This window comes from Callospermophilus lateralis, chromosome 10 (assembly GCF_048772815.1).
Source record: "Callospermophilus lateralis isolate mCalLat2 chromosome 10, mCalLat2.hap1, whole genome shotgun sequence".
Classification (NCBI taxonomy): Eukaryota; Metazoa; Chordata; class Mammalia; order Rodentia; family Sciuridae; genus Callospermophilus; species Callospermophilus lateralis.
In genome coordinates, this window is record NC_135314.1 from 120,100,627 (window position 1) to 120,122,135 (window position 21,509).

At 46.7% G+C, this 21,509-nt stretch overlaps 1 protein-coding gene across 1 annotated transcript in view; it reads right to left on the reverse strand.

Moving 5' to 3' along the window:
• Positions 1–21,509, reverse strand: part of Clstn2 (calsyntenin 2) — a 335,736-nt gene that overhangs the window by 24,075 nt on the left and 290,152 nt on the right. The window contains exon 9 of the mRNA XM_076867065.2: positions 9,197–9,359. Coding sequence (XP_076723180.1) covers positions 9,197–9,359 — 163 coding nt within the window. The remainder of the gene's footprint in view (positions 1–9,196; positions 9,360–21,509) is intronic.

A 21,509-nucleotide genomic window follows, 5' to 3' on the forward strand; every position in this document is an offset into this window, starting at 1 on the left:
GAATGGTCACTCTCCTCTAAGCCTAATTTGAAGTAAACATTCTAGGTCGTGTGAATGCAGTAAATCTTCCCCCTGAGCAAAATGTGTTCAGGGTGCTCCTGGAATTTCCGGCTGTCACTGCCACAGCGATTAGGCTAAGAAACTCACAGGAATGAGTGAGGGGCAGGTTCTCTCTTGCCTGAGTTGCATGGTGCTCTGTGCAAGGGGGGTGGCTGGGGAAGGCCCTCGATGAACACAATTTCATGGATGATCGGCTATCCATTTTGAGCAATGCAAATGGCAAGACTGTCTGAAATCTTGCTTTCTTTTATTTCCTCATTTCAGTGATGAGACACCCATGGAATGCAAAGACTAAGTGAAGTGTGTCAGAGACCCCATCTGCTGCAGCTCTGAAACTCTGTCCACACCATCCTGGGGGTATGCACATGGCTGCACGTTGCAGGTGACTTGCAGAGAAACAGGATCTGTCATCCTGGCTGGCCATGACACTCTCAGCAGGCTTTCTTGACTTGAAAAAAAATTTCATAATCTTTTTTGAGATTATATTTTTACCTGTTAGTTATACATGACAGTAGGTTGCATTTATGCCCTTTGATATATCATACATAGATGGGATACAATTTCTCATTTTTCTGAGTGTATATGTTGTAGAATCACATTGGTCATGCAGTCATATACATAAAGTAATAATGTCTGTTCCATTCTACTATCCTTCCTATCCTCACATCCCCTTCCCTCCCCTCTTTTCACCTAATCTAAGGTAACTCTATTATTCTCTAGCCCCCCCACCCCACAACATACACACTTATTGTGAATTAACATCTACATATTAGAGAAAACATTCAGCCTTTGGGTTTTTTGGGATTGGCTTATTTTGCTTAGCATGATAATCTCCAACTTCCTCTATTTGCCGGCAAATGCCATAATTTCATTCTTCTTTAAAGCTGAGTAATACTCCATTGAATATATATACCATATTTTCTTTACCCATTCATCTGTTGAAGGACACCTAGTTGGTTCCATAGTTTAGCTATTGTGAATCGAGCTGCTATAAATATGGACGTGGCTGCATCAATAATGAAAGGGTGTCAAGCAGGTTGCTTTATTAGAGTGCTTTATGGGAATCTTTCTGCGCCACCTACCTCTCTCAGGGTGAGGGTTCAGTGGTACAGATATGCCTTCCAATCCAGACCACAGGTGACTTTGGGAAGGCACTTATCTTCTCTCAGCCTGTTTCTTCATATGCAAAATTCAGTTCACAGTTATGCCTATGTACAGTGTCCTAGGGAGGTCCAAAGAAGAGCCCGCACCAATGGCTCAGCATGGGGCATGGTACATGCCAACAACTTAGTCGGGGCGGCTGGGTACAGTGATGGCAGATGCCAAGGAACTCCCAGATGAAGGGTGTCATGGGAGTTTCCTGTCTTTTCTTTCAGTGGTCTCTTCCTCCCTCCTGCCATGTATCCCTTAGAGACTTTGCAATGGTAGGCTTTGCCTTAAGATCGCCATCAAATTTTGTCATTAATACAATCTTCAGAGCACCATGCAAAGTGAGACTTCTCATTCAGTTATACTGGGATTTTAGACATGATTCACTGGACTTTAAACCTGATTCCATCTGTGTCATCTTCAAAACAAATGACCCCCTCCCCGCCCCTGTCAAAGTGACACCAAGCCTTAGAACAAACTTTTCTAATATGGCTAAATTGAGACACCCTGTTATTTGAGTGTGTGTGTGTGTGTGTGTGTGTGTGTGTGTGAATGAGCCATACGCCTTTGTCAAAACAGTCTTAAAAATAGAACGAGATTTAGCAAACGCTATCTAGTTTTTCTAGATCTTGGAGTCAAGGAAGTGGGTGGAGCTGGAGTCTCTGGAAACTCCGCTGAGAAGGGGATGAAGATCTGCATTAAAAACAGGGGTGTTTCCATGCAATTTCCCTTCTCTCTCCCTTTCCCTCCAACCACTCGTCTCTGTTTAATGTTAATCTTTTCCTCATTGGAAATGGAAGGAGACCCTCATTGTTACACAAAAGTACAAATAAGAGGTTGTGATGGGAAAGGGGGAAAAAAAACAAGGGAGAGAATTGAATTACAGCAGATGGGGTAGAGGGAGAAGATGGGAGGGGAGGGGAGGGGGGATAGTAGAGGATAGGAAAGGTAGCAGAATACAACAGTTACTAATAGGGCATTATGTAAAAATGTGGATGTGTAACCGATGTGATTCTGCAATCTGTATTTGGGGTAAAAATGGGAGTTCATAACCCACTTGAATCTAATGTATGAAATATGATATGTCAAGAGCTTTGTAATGTTCTGAACAACCAATAATAAAAAAAAAAAACAGGGGTGTTTGCCGTAGGGTGCCCTAAGAACAGAACACCATTGGACAGCGTGAGTTCCATGGTGAAATAACATGGAGAAATATGAGCTAAATAATGTGAAGCATGTGGCTTTACTGAAGTGCTTTATGAAAATCCTTCTGGTCCATCTACGTCTCTCCCTTCTCCCCACCTTCCTTCCTCCCTTCCTTCCCACCTACCTACCTACCTTCCTTTCTTCTCTCCTTCCTCTCTCCCTCTCTTCCTTCCTTCTTTTTCTTTTTTCTTTATTTCTCGTTTCTTTCCAGTCCTGGGGTTGGAAACTAGGGCCTTGTGCACGCTAGGCAAACACTCTACCGTGGAGCTACATCCTCCCTCATTTCTCTGTGTGTTGAGACAGGGTCTCACTAAGCTGCCCAGACTGCCCTTGACCTTGGGATCCTCCTGCCTCGGCCTTTTTGAGCGCATTTAATAAGCTGAGGTGCGTCATGACTCAGAATGGTGTGTGCTATTTCCCAAATGGCCTGATCTTGACCTCCGAGTGGTAGGGGTGTCCTGGGGGTCTGGAGCTTTCTGAAGCCCTCCTCAGGAAGCGCCGTCTGAATGCAGGGCAGACTGTGCCAGTACGTGCCCAGCTTCCAACAGCAGAGACCCTAGGGATGCGAGATAATTTCAACACCGACTTTATTAAGAGAAATTTGTACTAAATTAGACCACGCTTATTAAGTGAAGGCATGTGCTCCAAGTGTCTGAACCAGTGTCTGGAAGAAAAATGATCTGAAAATGTGTAGCAAATCCCAGGGCCACATATGGCTCCAATTCCCCTGGATCGGAAGATCATATGCTACTGATTACCACAACTCCCAGGGGCAATTACTGCCTTTTTTTTAATCCCTTTTGAACTATTTCTATTCTTTGCGGAGGCTCCTCCCCAAGCTGCAGTGAGGTTCTGTTTCTTGCCAACCTTTCATTTGTAGAAACATCCCCTTTTCTCTATCCTCTGCCTTGAGGGGGTAGGATCTAACGAGAACAGGACGCCTTCCCCGTCCAAGAACAGCAGGTGACATCATCGGGAGTGGGCAGGGCTGGACATTCTAGGAAGACCAGTGTCCTGAACCCTGGGGGAAAGACCCTGGCAGAGACAGGGTGAGGCAGTCACAAGGGATAGAGCCCCAGGGAGGGGACGTCAATGATGAGATCCACCAAGAAGGGATGGGGATGGAGCAGGACGGTGACTTCCTGAATGTGTGCCAGGAACAGTGCTTCTTCAAGCACATTTAGCCATTTCAGTTAAAGAGCTCCTGCCAGACGTCCCACACGGAGTCGGTAAAACAGAGCTGCTCCTGGGGCAGAGTGGGCAGAGATGCCCTGCACTGCCCCAGGCTTTGGCACCTCCCAGAGCCTCCGAGCCCCCAGGGCTCCTGGTCTGGCCTGATGGACAGCCTTGCTGACTTCCTAGCACAGCTGTGTTGCAGGCACCTGGGAGGTCAGGCCCAGTGTGAGGTCCAGGGACCAAGCATAGGTAAGTATATGATGTTTATTTTTTATGAGTAGAATTCAAATTGTTGTCCTTAGAAATATAAGGAAAAGGATGGTGGTCCTTTGAATGATCTGCTGTGCTCTGCTATGGTTTGAGTTTGCCTTTCACAGGTTCCTGGGATGGAAGTGTGGACCCCAAGTGGCAATACTGAGACGTAGTAGGAGCTTTTAGAGGGGAGGCTTAAGTGAGTGGTCTTGAGACTAGCTCCTCCTTGTGCTCTGGTTTTCTCTCTTGCCACGTGATCTTGCCCACCTGCACTTGATCCACCACTGTGATGACATCTACCCTGAGGTGACGTGGCTACAGCCGCCTTCACCAGAGCCAGCACAATGCTGTTTGGCTTTTTAGCTTCCTGAACTGTGAGCTAAGTAAACCTCCTTTCTTTATAAAGTACCCAGCCTCAGCTATTTTATTATAAGAACAGAAAACAGACTCATTTATAACTCCTAGAGAAACAAGGACCCTGGTATTCGTAGAGAGTCAACAGTGTCTGAGCTAGGATAGAATGAGCTGGTTCATGAGAGGGTCTGGCTCCATCCTGAGAGTACCATGGCACTCTGAACACAGAGATGATGACAAGGTGGTGTGTGTCAGCCGGGCAGAGGAAGGAAAGCTGTTTTGTGATGCTCAAGGTCTATTCTGACTTGGAAAGCCATTTCCTACAGTTATGAGAAGCTCCATGTTCTCGGCCTCTTTGGCGGCATTTCTTAAGTATAAATGGTATCTCATTTTTTTTTTAATTACTAGAAAAATACTGATGAAAATGAAATTTCACTGATTGCACTGTCTTTCAAATTCGCTAACAGGAGACGGTGGGCTAATTGGGACTGCGAACACTGCCCAGCAACGGTGCTGGGGCCGGGGCTCAGGACAACCACCAAGCAGCTGCTCTCACATCATTTTCTATTCCCATTGTTAAACCCTGATTGGAAACTTCACAAATGAGAACCGGTTTCCTTGCCAACCTCAAAAGCACCTGAACAGCTCCCCATAATTGTAGGCCCAAAGGCAATTAGAAGTGCCCATGGAGGGCTTGGACCATGCACATACGTAGAGGGCAGAAGGCTTGGAAACACGCGGAGATGAGGACCACATCGCAGGCCATTAAGTTCATAGCACTGCGTCCTGCTGAAAGATCCTTGTTGTTTCCATTCTGGAAAAAATATGGCTCCAAGGAGGCCATAAGCATTCATGGGAGTGGAGACTCCTTATCCGGGAATCGTGGTGAACCAGGCTTGAGTTTCAACCCTTTCCCTGCCTCTTCTCTACTTCCTCTGCTCCACCTAGGTGACAGGCAACCCTGAGCGTGCCTGTGCCAGCCTTCCTTTCTGTCACCTCCCTTCCTTTCCTTCTGAACTTACTCCCCCCATAAAACACACTTTTCCAATTTCAAAGGTTTTTAAAGATCTTTTCCTCTGTTGAAAATTCACCAATGTGTTGTCGTCCTTCTTCACAGAGAAAATACCCAAGTCTCCATGGCCCAAAAGATGGCCTGATGGGATCCCTGCCCACTCCAACCCCTGTCTTCTGACATTTGTCTTCTGACTGGTTATTCTGCAGGGTCCCTGGCTTTGCTTCTGGGTCATGGATGGAGCTGAGAGGGCAGAGCTGTGTGTAAGCCTTAGTCCTGGGGGGGCAGGAGGAAAGTCAGGACAGGCAGGAAGACAGGAAGGCGGGACCACGGCTCCGACGTGCCAGGTCTGCAAGGTGGGGTCTTGATGAAAGGAATAGAAAAGGGAGTGGAGAAGAGACCAGGAGATAATTTTAAATCTGTGCATTAAATAGTACACAGCAAGCATACACCATGTGTCCCGCATCTATTACGATAGCTGTGTGAGGCAGTTTATCTATAGATTAGAACATAGAAGCTCATAGAAGTTAAGGATCCTGCAATGTCCACATAGCTAGCAAGTGGCAGAGCTGGAATTTGAGTTAAAAGTCAGTTTTCTTTCTGACTCCAAAGGCTGAACCCTTTTTCACTGCAGGGAACCTTAGAGGAGGATCCAGCAATGCAAGTTCCCATGTTGTTTTGATTACAAGGATGTCCCCGTCTCCACAGGTAAAGGGTTTACAGCATTTGTATCAATACACATCAGCCCTCAGCTCCTCCCAGACACATAATTACATCGACAAAATGATCAACTACCAACAGGGGACCATGAGCCACAGAATCAAGAACACAGGCACATGTGAGTATGTGATATGACTAGGGTGGGGGAGTTCAACGGGATGGATTTGGGTCAACTTCTTTCCTTCTCAGAGCTTCGGTTCATTGTTTATTCATTGGGACTAGTAATACTTTGTCAGAGGAGCGGACACACCCCTGTGTATAAAGGGCCACCTTGTAACACTGGCTCTAAAGTTTTCCACCAGGAAATGACATAAGGCCCTTCTTTCATTCACAGTTCAGCAGCCAAAGCAAGATACGTGGCCACACCTGACTCCAAGTAAGAGTGGTCCCAGCATATATCTGGAAAGAGGACCAGAAATATTTGAACACCCAGCATGCATTCTTTCTACCATATTCTTTAAAAATAAATGCATATTTGGTTGTCATGCTTCAAACACTTTTGTGGCATGAATTTTAAATGAATTGTAACCATGTATCATATTAGGTATTTATAGAGTGACTATATCCTCTTGAGATGTAGCCTGTGGCAATACTGGAAAAGGAATCATCTCTCAGTGAATGGTGTCCAGGGCAGTGAAGAATATTCTCCTTCTTCACCACATTTGCCAAAAGGGACTTCAGAACTGCTATGGACCAACACTGCTGTGTTTCTCTAACTCTCTTCTTCTTAGTGGAAGTGCTCATTTCACTAAGCCTCATTCCTGTGTGTGTGTGTGTGTGTGTGTGGCGGGGGGAAGGTGTGGTGGCCATGGCAGTGGTAAATAATTTGTTCTATTGGTTTATAGGTTTCCTGATCAAGTGAAGACATATATTGGCTTGCTATAGACCTCCTCTGCACATCACTTGGATAGATTACCAGGAATCACTCAGGCAGCCTGGACGTTAAAACTGGAGACAGTAACTGGTGAGATGTTGGGTCTGTCTTAGGAAAGGGTAGGTGCATTCTTACATGAGAAAGAGAGTCAAATAAATACTTGTCGACCAGGTGGATACACTTCGGTGTTTACCAAAATTATTTGTTCCTAAAACATTTTCAGTTTTTCTTCCAGATATATCATCCCTGTCACTTCCCTGCCCTGTGAGAGTTAGCTGTGGCTTGCTTTAGCCAATAAAACAAAATGGGAACAAAAATGATTGGCATCAGTGATAGGTGGAAGCATTAGGAACTTGTCTATGACTTGCTATATTTTCTTCTCCTCTTTTTAGGTACCCAGCAACATGGCTGCTCTGTCTGCTTGGATCTTGCTCTGAGGATAGAGCAGAGAAGAGATGATCCCTATTGATTTGCAGTGGCTATGAAGTTATAATTATTTTAATTAATTGAGAATTGGGGCTTGCTTATCACTGCAGCACAACTTAGCCTATTATAACTGATTCAAGGATCATCTCAATTATTTATAAAACCACTTTTTATTTGGTGGGACAGGTCTCCCACTCAGGGGAGCAGGTATGTGACTAGGAAGTGGTGGTTGTAGCTGGCCTTGCAGAGTTGGGGACAGGTTTCTGTGGCAGGTTAGGATGACAGGGATCCAGATGTGGTCTTTGAGGGCCTATAGGGAGCATCACGATAAGGTTCATGGGCGACATGACTAGGGCCCTCTTTTCTTCTGGGCATTCTTCTGGCTATGTTCACTGATAGCTACAGTAGTATCCCAGCTGGAGCATTGGGGGCCACACCAAGACCAAAGGCCATCGCTCTAGCACAGCTGTGTCAGTGGTTGATGATTTCTAGGCACCCTCTGATTTAGTGCCTTGCTATCCCATTTGGTTCCATGGAAGCCTGCCTGGTGATAATGTTCCCTTTCCTGGTGTCCTGGGAAACCACATATTGAACAAACTCTTGTCCCCGAGTTCTATTGAGCATGCCACCACCAGGTGATGCATGTCAGACCGAGTAGGTGACTTTAGCTCAGCCAGACTGCCACAGTCTGGCTGGGCACAATTCAGGAGCCACTTGTCAAAAGAAACTAACTTTATTTTTAGAACCACACACGCCAAACAAAACAGCTCCTCAGGAAAAAACCCTCAGAGCCCAACTGCCACCACCGGCTTCCCACAAGCCACTCCCCAAACCACCAGCCTCTCCACCTCCCACAATCCTCCTGCTCTTGAGGCTGGTTGGCTGGGTTGCGTGGGCGGAGCCAAAAAAGTCCCCCAATGAGCATCACCGCAGAGGAGCCAATCAGCTGGATGTTGCTGGGGCCGCTGTGAGCCAATCATCAGCTGGCAGTCTGAAAGTTTGCTGGGGCCCCTTCAGCTCATCAGCTGGCAGTCTGAAAGTTTGCTGGGGCCCCTTCGGCTGTGGCTCTCAACAAGACCGAGTAGGTGACTTGAGCTCAAAACCACCTTTTCTCCTCATCCTCCCACAGTGAATGTCTAAAGTCACGAATCTCGGGGATCTTCACAGAATCCTTTGCCACAAGGCCGGGTCATATATCACAGTGCTGATCTGTTTCTTTGGGAGCACCCTCCTTTCCCTCTGCTATCTCATGAGAATCCTAGTCCTTGAGACAGCACAGGAAAAGACTCCAGCGGATCTAGTGAAAGGGAGGTCACCTGCGTGCATGCACAGAGGGCTGGCTTTCCAGCTTCCACATCCCCAGTAGGGGACTAGAAGGCACAGCTGGGGAAATGAGGAGGGAACAACGGAGGGCCCACCAGGGAGGGGCTAGGGCTGAGCTGACTTTGAGCAGGACCTCCATGGCCTTATGATCTGTGGACGACTCACTCCCCACAGCCCCGGGCCTTCGTATGTCCCCCTGGACAGAGGGTTGGGGACTTGGGCCACTTGTGTGTAACCATGTATCATATGAGATATTAGGATAAAGGGAGATCCTTGGTTCCCAACCAACTTATCGGAGCCAACTGGCGATTTCAATAGAAGATTCTACATTTAGCCTTTGCTCTATGCAGCCTCAGTTTGGAACTAGATAAGATTCCAGGAGAATAGACGGCATTAGCCATTCAGAGGCAACCTTGAAACTGCCCATGTTGATGTAAAATCAAAATCTAGTCTCAAGCCAAGTGCTTCCTGATTACACAGCTTTAGTGTCTGGATTGAAACTTAGTTTTTATAAGACCTATTTTATATCAGGGGTAGCAGAACATTTTTTTTCTGGCTAATTCTTATACCACTTGCTTTTCCATTAGCATCTTTCATAGACTGTACACAAACATAGTCAGGAGAAGGATTCCACTTGGCGTTACCTTGCCAACAAGCACCGACAGTAAGTTGCATGGCTATGTGAGACGGGTGAATGGGCCAGTCGTTGGTCACCAGGTAGGGCTCATATGTGGCTCCATCCATGTACAGGGTAACCACAGGAAACTCCACATTGATGACATAGTAATGCCACTCTTTGTCACAAATCTAATGAAGAGAAAAAATAAAAAATAAAAGAGTTAAAATCAAATATGCAGCTCAACATCAAACAGCCTCCTTTATCCTAATTGTGAAAGGTGGGGAAGACATTTCTGGGTCAACAATTGTTATTGTCAAAAATTCAAGGAACATGGCCGTTGACATACACTTGAAACTCATTGTCAGACACAGTGAGAAGAGGAACACCTGAGAACCCAATCCTCAGGTGAGTAGAGTGGCCCTTCAGTTTTCTCAGAGATTGGCTCCAAGGTGCCCTGCCAGGACCCAAATCTGCAGAGGCGCAAATTCCTTATATAAAATGATGCAGTGCTGTTTTAGTCAGCTTGTTAGCTGCTGTGTCTAGAAGACTGACAAGAACAATTGTAGAGGAGGAAAACTTTATTTGGGGCTCATGGTTTCAGATGTCTCAGTCCATAGATAGCCAGCTCCATTCCTTAGGGTGTGAGGTGAGGTCAAACATCATGGTGGAAGAGTGTGGCAGAGGGAAGCAGCTCACACAATGATTAGGAAGCAGAGAAAAACTCCCTTTGTCAGATACAGACTATATACTCCAATGCCCACCTCCTCCAGCCATACCCTACCTGCCTTCAGTTACCACTCAGTTAATCCCTAACAGGGGATTAAATCACCAATTAGGTTAAGACTCTAATAATCCAATCATTTCACATCGAAACCTTCTTGCATTGTCTCACATGTGAGCTTTTGTGGGACATCTCATATCCAAACCGTAACAAGTACTTAAATATGGTCCCCACACACCCTCCTTCATAGTGAAACTCATTTTTAGATTACTTATAATACCCGATACAATGTAAAGGGTCTATAAATAGTTGTCATGCTGTGTTGTTTAGGGAATAATGACAAGCAAGAACATCTGTTCTTGTTCAATACAGATGCAATTTTTTTCCCAACAGCTTTGATCCTCTGTTGGTCATAGAATTTGCGCCTGCAGAACCTGCAGATACAGAAGGCCAATTTCATTTGACTAAAGGCAGGTAATCTTGGTCAAATCATCACCAGCTACCTAGGCTGACAGATTTTTGATGGACAGGTAGGGGCATCAGCATAAATTGCTTTGAATAAAATTTCTCTTATTTCTTTAGTAGAAAAAAAGTTCAGTTGGAATCATTTGTCTAAGTTTGGGGATAGATGGGATTCTTTAAAAAAAAAAAGGTGCTAAATTGAATGCATAAATAAAGATGAAGATAAAGGAGAGGAGGAGAGAGGGGGGCCAGAAAAGGAAAGATGAAGAAAGAATCAGGAATTAGAAGGGAGTGAGAGATGTCAGGGTTTGTCCACCCCCGCCAAGCCTCCGATGTTAAAGACTTGGTCCCTAGCTGGTGGTACTTTTGGGAGACGGTGGGAACTGGAGGTGGGGGGCCTAGCTGGAGGAAGTAGGTCACCTAAGGCATGCCATTGAAGGGACCCCAGCCCTTTCTTTTCTTGCTTGCTGCCCTGAGGTGAGCAGTTGCTTCCACCACAGGCTCCTCACCAGGATGTTCTGCCTCTCCACAGACAGGGTCAAGTCACCATGGACTGAAACCTCTGAAACTTGAGCCAAATTTCACCTCTCCCCCCTGTAAGTTGTTCTTCACAGGTATTTTGCCACCGAAATGGAAATCAAATGAACAGAGAGGCAATGACTATAGAAAGAGGAAGAATTGCAAGACCTGGAACCTCAGTGTCTGTTGAAGGGCTTGCCCGGGAAGCTGCTGTCATCCATTGGCCCTTTCAACTCCAGCAAAATCAAATTTGACGGGGAGAGTCTTCCCAGCACACTCAGCTGTCCCTACCCTGGCACACCCAAGAAGGCAGGATCTCTATTGGACCCCCCCCTGGCCTGGACTTGGGGCAGGGCACTGTCACCTAAGTCCTGACACCCTGCAGCACTCGAGACTCTGGGTCTAGGCCTGGGGACTGGTTTTAATGGCTTGGTGGTAGAGATGTGGGGGAGTGGGCTGGAGTTATAATTCCTGACCTCAAGAGACTGAACTCCTGGAGCATCATCCAAAATCAAAGCCAAGACTAGTGCATCCTGGGAAGGAGACAGGAAGCGTGAAGGCAGCAGGACTTGGGGACAGTGTCACCCTCCTCCCTCTGCCCTCCTTGGGCCTTGGAGTCATGCTGGACTCTGCCATTCTCTCTCTGCACCCCACGGAGTCCTCCTCTGACACATCTTGTCTGCATCCCCTGGTCTCCATCGCCCCTGCCGTCTGTGGCAGGGGAGACAGATGAGTTTCACATGAAGGTGACCCTAAGGTGAGGCTCAAAGCCCTCCCTACATCCCACTGTGGATTAAATGTGCTGTTTCTCATGAATAGATAACACCAATAGGGATGCTAAATGATCTATTCCTTTCATTTTGGAATAAGAATTTTTCCCTTAATGTTCTTTTTATATTGTCCTGTCTCATGTCTCAGAAAATTACTCCTTTTGAAGCCCATTAGCTTGATAAAGCCTGATGAATATTTTAGGAGGCTTTGGGAGGGTCCAGAAGCGTCACTCTGAAGTCTTGTGACCCTAAGTGAGAAGCCCTGACTCAGGTGACCCTCCTCTTCTCCAGGATGTCCTGGGCCAGACCCTGATTTGGTACAGGAATCTTGGGCTGGGCATGTAACCAGGGAGAGGTGACCTTGGGTTATAGGGGTGGCACAAAGGTAAGTCTGAGTCTAGGCTGGTGGAAGATTGGGGAACTAAGAATATTTGAATAAAGATTCAATCCAAGGAAACCCAATGAGGCCAGGTGAGGGGTTGGCAATTGAGGACAGACTATGGTTCACATCCTGGGGAGGTCCCCAGAGGCATCTGGAAGTCCACATGACAGTAAGGTATATCCTGATCATATCCTGCAACCTGCAGGAGGTACAAGCCAACAGGCAGTATTGAGCACTCCCCAATCCCGGGCCCATTGTCACCCCAAGGCGTGAGACCAGCAGGTTGCCTCTGCATTCCACCTGACTCTACAGTGCCCCCATCTCCAGTAGCTGGATGGAGAAGGTCGCTCTGGTTTTCGTTAATTTCACCAAACTTAGCACTTTTATAAGACAATACCAAAAAATTTCCAGGAAGAGGCAGTATGAATAATTTCATATTATCACAGCACTAGTAATCCCTCTCATTATTACAATTTTTGCCTCAGTGTTTTTCTTCCAGCTTTTTGAATCGTGCTCCACTGGTCAGCAGCTGCCATGGTGTCCTGCGTTAAAAGAGTGACCCTGTGTGCTGAGCTGAGCCACTTTTGGGTGGGTGGAGTGGCTTTCCCCTTCCCACTAGCATACCTAAGGCTCCCAGCAGCCTCAAAGTGCATGCCTGTGGTACCTTCAGCCTCGTTGGAAATTGAACTTTTCTACCTATAGCACTCCCACAAACATCCTGCGAAGCAACAGTTGGGGAAGGTATATTTAAAAAATATATATTTTTCAGTTGTTGATGGACCTTATTTTATGTGCCTCACACATGCTAGGTAAGCGCTCTACCACTGAGCCCCAGCCCCAGCCCAGGGAAGGTCTATTTGAATCACACTGTATGACAGTTTGAAAGTTTACATGTACCCCTTAACATCGGCATGAAAATACCTTCACAGACTTCATTCAAATGGCTATATGATATAGAAATAAAATAATATACTCAACTCCTCCTTGAGTATGAGATGCTAATTTTATATCCACTATGACAAATGGTGCTGTAATTAATTTCTTGTGAACAAATATTTGTTTGCATTTCTGATGATATCCTTAGGAAAGATGTCTGGAAACGGAATTTCTGGGTCAAAGATTGGGGCTATTTTTAAGGATCTTGATACATATTGTCAACTTTTTTCTCCTTGCAAAATATTGTAACTATTTATATTCCTATCCACAGACTATGAGGATGTGCATTTGTCTCCTTGCCACTTTAAGTACTAAACAGTAAAAGCAAGAAGGAAAGAAAAATCAGAATCCCAGAAATTTGAAAAGGGATACTTCTTATCTCCTTTTAATATGGGCTGCAAAAGATGGCAATATTTATATTCTCCAAAATGAAAAGAGAAGGATTCTGGGTGAGAGGAATAACCTGAGTCCAAACTCAGAAGTAAGAATGATTGGGAGCTGCCTGGTGAGCTCCTAATTGGGCCTCCTAACAGTCTTTTAGTTCCTACTGAGCTTATGGTCTGTAGATTTATCCCACCAAGTAATCTGTGTTAGCAGCTAAAGGAAATGCCTAATTAGGGTTTCATAAATGTGGATCTATGATCAAGAAGAGACCTGCATTGACCCTCTGCTAGAACTACGGGGACAAACTATAATTGAAAAATGATCGAGCCAGAAGGCAACAAAAACAAATGTGTCAATGTTCAACCAAGACAGAAGGAAATTAGGCAAAGTGACCTTTCCTAGGGGGAGAGAAGAACTTGAATTCCTAACTGCTTGTGAGGCACTCACTGGTGAAGCCAGCTGACATCAAGCACGTCAATGCCACCATCCCCTGAGATGATGCTCAGAAAACTTTACTCTCAGAACATCTGCAAATGTTTCCATTGCAGGTGGCTGTAGCTGCTGTCCAGCTAGTGAGTGAGTCACAAATCCAGACACAAAGGTCCAGGAAAGGTAGTAGGGACAGAGTTGAAGGAGGTCGGAATTAGGAGCGGGCTGATATTCATTCCAAGCCATCAGGGGCCAGGGAAGCTGCTCATGACATGAAAAGATAAAAAAGACCAAAAAAAAAAAAAAAAATCCTCTTTGCAGATGTTGAGAGGCTGATCCATGTGCCTGACACAGGGCCAGATGGGGAGTCCTGACTCGGTTTTTCCTGTTAATCAGTTATTTTTGAACATGGATGTTCAACATGGGACACATTCACCTACCAACTATCATGAATCAATCCCTGTCTACTAAGGGCTGCAAGGGATGCAGAGTTTATGAGATATGTCCTTTGCCTTTAAGATTTCCAATCTACAGGAGGACATGGTGTATTGAGTTCACAAAATATTCAAATCAATGGGAATGGAGATAAGTGTTGCAGGCCAGGTATGAAGCACTGTGAGGTCCTCGGTAATGGAACGATGCTTTCCAGCTGGGAGAAGGGAGAATTTAGAGCGAATATCAGAGCACTGTTAAGATTTCATTAGGAATTACATTCCAAGCAAATGAAGCAGAAACCTCTTTTTTCCTTTCTTCATTCGTCTTTTCTATCGTCAGGGGGAATACAGAGACTCACTCCTTCTCCATACCTCCTGTAGACATTTGCTAAACGCTTGTCCTATTTATGAGCAACCACAGATACAGCACCTGCCTTTATGGAGCTTCCGATTCAGTCATGGTATCACCAAAAAGGCTGAGAGCAGACTGATTCACAGCTGTTACGGATCTGTGTAAAGTGCTGGGTTAACCATGTGGAGGAGGAGGGTGTCTAACCCACCCGGAGGATGGGAAGGAGCAAAAAGATGCAGAGCTGAGGTGCAGGGGGCTGTGTTAGGGGAAGTGAGGAGTTGAGGTATGGCTCCAGGGCTTTGGAAGTGAGGGCTGAGGATAGGGTTTGCTTTTATTTTGCAGACAAAGAAGGTCCAGAGGTTGTTGATGGGAGAAGGAGATGGGAGTCATAACACAGTCAACCTTGGACGCACTTTTCAAATTTGAAGCAGCTCTTCATATTATTCTTTATACCATTCAGTCCTTGTCCCAAGTGTATAAAGTGGGACAATCATCTTTGTCCTAGGCACTTTCCAAAAATAAAGGGAAATCACTTGGTTTCTTCATGTTTTTTTTTTTTTTTTCCTGGGTGGGGGGTGTTGTAGCAAGGATTGAACCCAGGGGTGCTTCACCACTAAGCCACATCCCCGGCACCTTTTTTAAATGTAATTTTTAGTTGTACTTGGACACAATACCTTTATTTTTTATTTATTTATATGTGGTGCTGAGGATCGAATCCAGGGCCTCCCATGTGTTAGGCAAGCGCTTTACCACTGAACCACAACCCCAGCCCCAGCCCCAGCCCTTTTTATATTTTATTTTGAGAAAGAGCTTCACTAAGCTGCTGAGGGCCTCACTAAGTGGCTGAGACTGGCCTCAAGCTTGCAATCCTCCTGCCTCAGCCTCCCAAACTGCTGTGATCATGGGCATGAGCCACTATCCCCAATGACATGGTGTCTTATCTCAAGGAACTTACAACTTGTGGAGGGTGAAAAGTAACACACAACCTACCACAGGCTTCCACGTCTGGCCTCTTGTCTTTTCTGTTACGTTGGTTTTTATTTTTAGTCTTTTTTAATCCTTTTTTGTTTTTGTTTTCCAGGGCTGAGGACTGAACCCAGGGCCTTGCGCGTGTTAGGCAAGCACTCTGCCACTGAGCTAAATCTCCAACCCCTTGTCTTTCCATTTCACACACAACCAGTGGCTCAGTTTCACAACACTGCTAAGTCAGGACCCAGAGCTGAGCGAGAGCAAGACTCATCTCCTGAGTCATGGGCTTGTGTGTTGCCTCGTGCCTGAAAAATCTCACCTGGAGTTCTGTAGGCACTTCAAATTCCCCCCAGGTGAGCTCACCCCAACCTCCACCAGCCTTGCTTGCTTCTTCCCCTGTGTTCTTGCCTCAGCAATTGCTCCCCACATGATCTGTCATCCAAGTCACAACCCTGGGCACACTAGAGGAAGCAAAGACATGGACGGAGAGCTTGATGGACAGTGTATCTGGAACAGGCTGTTGCAAGGTGGAAGGCAATGGAAAGGGTAGAGAGCTTTGGTCTGGGGTGGGTCAGACAGAGCAAGCAGCCTGCTAGGGACTGGCCACCCTGGGTTTGAGCCAGCCACAGGGTCAGGTGCAGCAGAAGAGCAGGCAGGGGAGATTTGTTGCAGGCCAAGTCTGGGGTAATGGATTGGGTTATAACTTCTTCATATATTTCTGGGGAAATAATTAAATTTTCTAATCCTTTGCTGCCTCATTTGTGAAATGAGAATAACGATCATCGTGTTTACCCATGGGGCTGTGTGAACTGAGCTAAGGCATCTATAATGTTGAGTGCATACGTTTGGGCTTTCCTTTTGCAAATGTGCTGAGATGCTGGCTGAAATGTAACAGCTACAGTGACAGAAGGAACAAAGATAAGAGAGCTAGGAAGAGTACTCTTTGGGTATCAAACACAAAGGAACTAAAGTTGCACCTGGGAGTTGAAACCAAAGGCTGCTTCGGGGCTGAACCACTCCATCGGCCGGAGTTTCAAAGCTCTTGAGGAGACAAGAATGAGGAGAACCCAGGTTCTCTGCCCAGAGAAGACTCCACCTGGGATGTTGGCATGAAGCCTGTGCTCTGAGGGGACCACCTGAAGCCTGGGTCCCAGGACAAACGCCACCCCTAGCCCAGGGATGCAGCCAAACATTTTGTCCCCAAAGCCTGCTTTGTGCAAAGGCATCAGATCAAATGCACACAGCTGACATTCCGCAAACACCCTGGGTACAGAAATTAACCTAGAAATGCACCCACAAAGTCCGTAGGGCTCTTGGCACAGGCATCATCCAAAGCCTCTGGATGGAGAGATGGCCATAACTCGGGGCATGTGCCAGCCAGCTCCTCTCAGAGATGAGCTCAGCAGAAAATCACAAAGCAAAGAAGGAACAGTTCTTTGAGTTTGTGGGGGAAAAAAACAAGCAGACATGACAAATGATCAAGTTCATGTAACAGGAAATACAGAAAAATGAGACAATTGGAAAGGAAATGGAAGAAAGCAGAGGCTACAAAAGAAACCCAACAAAAGAATCCCGGGATGCGACACATAGTTATTGAAACAAAAATTAATCAACAAAATAAGTTAATCATAGATGGGCAAGCGGGAAACAGAAATAGTGGATTGGAAGATAGATGAGAGTATAGAGCATTTATATGGAAAAAAATTGATAAAGTTAAGAGACACAGATTCTACAGAAGACAGATGATAAATACCAGCAAACACCCTGGAAGGCGCCACGCTTGAGAAAAACCTCCTGTGCTTTGTGAAGAAATGCTACTCTGTTTTAATGCCTTGGATTCTAGAGAATGATATTTGACTTCAATGAACTTGTTGTGTATTGCATTCAGGTGGCGATGGATAATGGAGCTACGTGAGCCCCTGCTCCAAAGAAGGGATTTGAAGAGTAGGTCAACACTGAAGTTCATCTCATGAAATGGAGCGCTATTTCGCCCAAGAATCCTTGCAAACCAGGTCTCACTGCCCACGTACAGGGCCATTTGGCTCAGACCACTGTTTTGGAACTGTAGAAACATGAGGCTTTAGTTAGCGCCAAGATCAGCCTCCTGCTGAGGCAAGGATGCCACTTCTATTTGCGAATCTATTTGAGATCTTGCCAGGAGATCGCTGACTGGCACTTCAGCCAGCTATAGGGAGGGCAGTGTGCTTCCCTGGAAAGTGACCACGGTGTTCAGAAGCACCCACAGGGGCCTCCTGTCAAAAAGTGCCTGCTGACTCAGGGCTTCTGAGCAGGAAGCACAAAAGGTGGCTTGAGTCAAAAAGGACCACCGCCATTTGAAATTTGGGGGAGTCCCCCAAAAGATCCTGAGTTAGGCTTGGAGCCTATAAACCCAGGATTTCTTAACAGCCAGGATTTTAACTCCTGGGGGAGAGAAAGCTCCCCAGTCCTCTATCAGTCAGTGGTGATGTGCCAGGCACCCTGCTTGGATTTCTGTGGAACCAGCTAGTTTATTTACTGATAGCAGTGCCTGTCACGCAGTGTCCTGACTCCCCCTTCCATGACACCCATGGCAGATCCCCCAAAACTTCTAATCACCATTTTCACGTACTAAAAAGTCCCAGGCAAACATTCTCTTCCCAAATTCAGAGCTCCTCCCTCACCCAGCTTGGGGCTGGTCCACTAAGCCTTCAGCGCCCCCTGGAGGCAGGGTTGGCTGTGTTGGGAGGAGTCAGAGGTTAGAGGTTTCATTGAGAAAAATCTGTTCTCAGTGAAGCCTGGGGTTGTGCGCAGCCAGTGCCATCTCATTCTCCAGGGCAGGACGGAGGCAGAGGAACGCCACAGCCAGGGGACACCAAGACCTCCTTCATCACCACCCAGGGAAATGTTCTCCTCGGACTCCTTCAGGTTTCCTTTCCCAACTGGGATTCTGTAAAATACCATCTTGCTGATGCACAGAGGGGTTCATTGTCAAAAAACTCTCTGGAAAAGCCTCATTGAACACAGTTCATCAGGATCCCTCCCTCCCCCAAGTGCTTCTCAAAGTGTGGTCCCTGGACCAGAGGCATCAGCACCTCCCAGGAACTTGTCAGGAATCCAGATTCCCCAGTCCCGCCCCAGACACGCCAAGGTCAGAAACTGCCATGTAGAAATTGGCAAGCTGTGCTCCAACTAGCCCTCCAGAGGGTTCTGGTGTGGCCAAGCCTCACGACCTCTGCCTGGACAATGTCACATGGCAGGGTGGGGGACAGAGTGGGCCATCTATTCGATTTTTGACCCTCATCTGTGCTGTTCTCCTACGAGGCACCTAGGACTATTATCTGGAATTTAAAAAAAAAATCCCAGGAACACGCGTGCTGTGAAATTCATGCGGCCTCTCTGGATGCATTTATTATTGTCCCACGATGCCTCAGGCACTTCCTGGGTACTGAGAGTGTGACAGTGAGCTAAACGGAAAGGCCCTAGCCAGTCCCCTGCCACTTTTCAGCACCTTGTTCGCCACACATTGCCCCTGCCCACCCAAGGTGCCCCTGCCTGGCTCCTGTCTTCTGCTGCTCCCTCTAGGACTCCTCTCATCCCCCAAGTAAAACGCCTCTCTTTGCCCGCCATGCTCTCCTCCTCCTCCCAGGCTTTCGCTTCCAGGACGAGTGAGCGACAGAATTCACCTGGGGATATTTCCTCATGAATTTCCTGAGCTGGATGACAACTGTCAGGGCCCTGGGGCACAGATTCCTAGGCGCAGAGGCACAGTCTGCCTGTTGGAGGTTGTAAGCGCCCATGTACTGAGTGAGTTCAATATTTTAACAGGTCAGGAAACATGTCTTAAATTTGACAATTAGGAAAGGGAACATGTTTCCTCCGGTGTTTCCACCCCGAGTGCAATCAACTATGCAGAGACCAGGCAGATCACAAGCCCCAGACAGAAAGGTCTTCAAAGTGAGTTCTTTGTTTTCGGACAGAGTGGGTGAGGTGGAGTCTTACCCATGGGGCCTCTCTCTGCCAGGGAAGACTGAGTTTCTCATGGTACACTGCAAGGGACATGGCAGCCCCTTGACAATTAGCATTTATTGACAGACTGAATGAATGAACAAATGCTTATTGGGAGAGCTAGCAACTCTGGGACTGGTTGCTCCCGAAAAGGGGGACAGAAGGGTCCACCTGGGAAAAGACCGAACCATGGTCTTTATGATTGGGCCATATCTGAGCCAAACACATGGAATTCTAGCAAATTCTCCTGTGCTGTGTGTCCAAAAAAAAAGAACAAAAAAGTTTGCATTGAGAAGCCCTGCCAGACACAGAGGGTTCTGGATGAAAGACCAGGGCCTGGAGTGGGAGGAGGCACAGAGGATGCACAGCATCAGGCACCCGTGAGTCCCAGGGACACTCTGGCTAGGAGGGGCAGTGGGGTCTCCTCCCTAGCCCTGGCTTGGATGCACCTCCTGGGGGTTCTGGCTCCTCCTGGCATGAGAGGCAGTGGGAATGCCCTGGGTTTGCAGCAAGTCACCTCAGGGGAAGTTTCAGCTTTGCTACTCGCTTACCTGGGAAGGGGACCTGGGGCTAGTTTCTGAAGCTTGACGAGCCCAGTTTTATTCATCTGTAAAATGGGGTAAAAGACCTGTCTTGTAGGAATAGACTTGATCATTGATTCAATAGAGATATTGGTTGGTACCAATCACAAGGTAGCAATATGCTAGGTGCTGAGTATATAAAAATGAGCAAAAGTAGACATAGTTCCTTCCCTGGTGGAATAAACTAGGAACATAAATAAGTCTACATTACGTCTCTAAGAAATTCTGAGGGTGAAGGTACAAGGTGCTGTAGGAGCCCATAATGGGGAGGCTGGACCACATTATGGAGGTCGGGAGGGGGCGGTGATGGAAAGGGGAGGCTGAAGGGACCTGCTGGTAAGAGCGTTCAAGGCAGAGGGACCAGGAGCACAGAGGGAGGGAGGGCTTGCAGTATGGGGCAGAGGACCTGAGAGCAGGTGCCCACAAAGTGACAACTCTGCCCTCTACCACTCCTGTGGCCACCAGCATCCCTCTTTCCTCTCAGTCTAGGCTCTGCACTGCCCCAGACCTGTGGGGGTGCCACTTCTGACTCAGGAGAGGAGCTACAGGACAGGTCCCCAGTGAGGCTCTGGAGCCAGACCTCTCAGTTTCAAGTTCTGATTGAATTACTGGCCAGCTGTGTGAACGTAGGCAAATTGCATTCCCTCTCTGTGTCTCCATTCCTTCACCTATAAAATGGAGATGATAAGAAAAGTAACTGCCCCATGGGGTGGTGGAGATGAACGGTGTTAATACACCTGCAGCACTGCTTGACATGCTGACTTTAAAAAGGTAGGTGTTGCTCGGGTTCGTTCCTGGGTTCATGGCCCTACAGGACTTTCCCTGTTCCCACATGAGCCCTCTGCAGTCCTGTCCTCCAGCCCCGTCCAGGAAGAGCCCCAGTTTCTTGCTATTCCTCAACACACGAGCTGGACTGCTTTATCTGTGCCTGCCTCATTGTCCCCGCTGTCTCCCTGTGACTGTCCCTTACAATTCACAAGACACGTGTGGAATTCTCCATCTTCCTGTCCCCAGATTAAAAAAGTAAAAACAAACAGGTGACAGTATTTTTAATCCTAGACTTTAACCCAGTACATCCATTTATCATTTCAACCTGTAAATAATTTTAAAAATTATTTAGAAATTTTACATTGCTTTTTCATAGTCTTTGTAACCCATTGTATATTTTATGCCTGTAGCACTTCTTAATTCGGACATTTCAAATGCCTGACAGTCACACATGCCCAACAGTTGTTCTACTGGTCAGCCCATTCATTGACCCCCGAGACCCATGAGGACAAGGACCGTGTCTACCACAGTATCTCCAGGGATGAAGTAGGTTCTCAGTAAGTGCTGATTGTACAAAGTAGAAAGAAGATGTCCTTATGGATGGACATTAGTCACCTACGAAGCTCCTGACCCCATGAGGCTCTTTC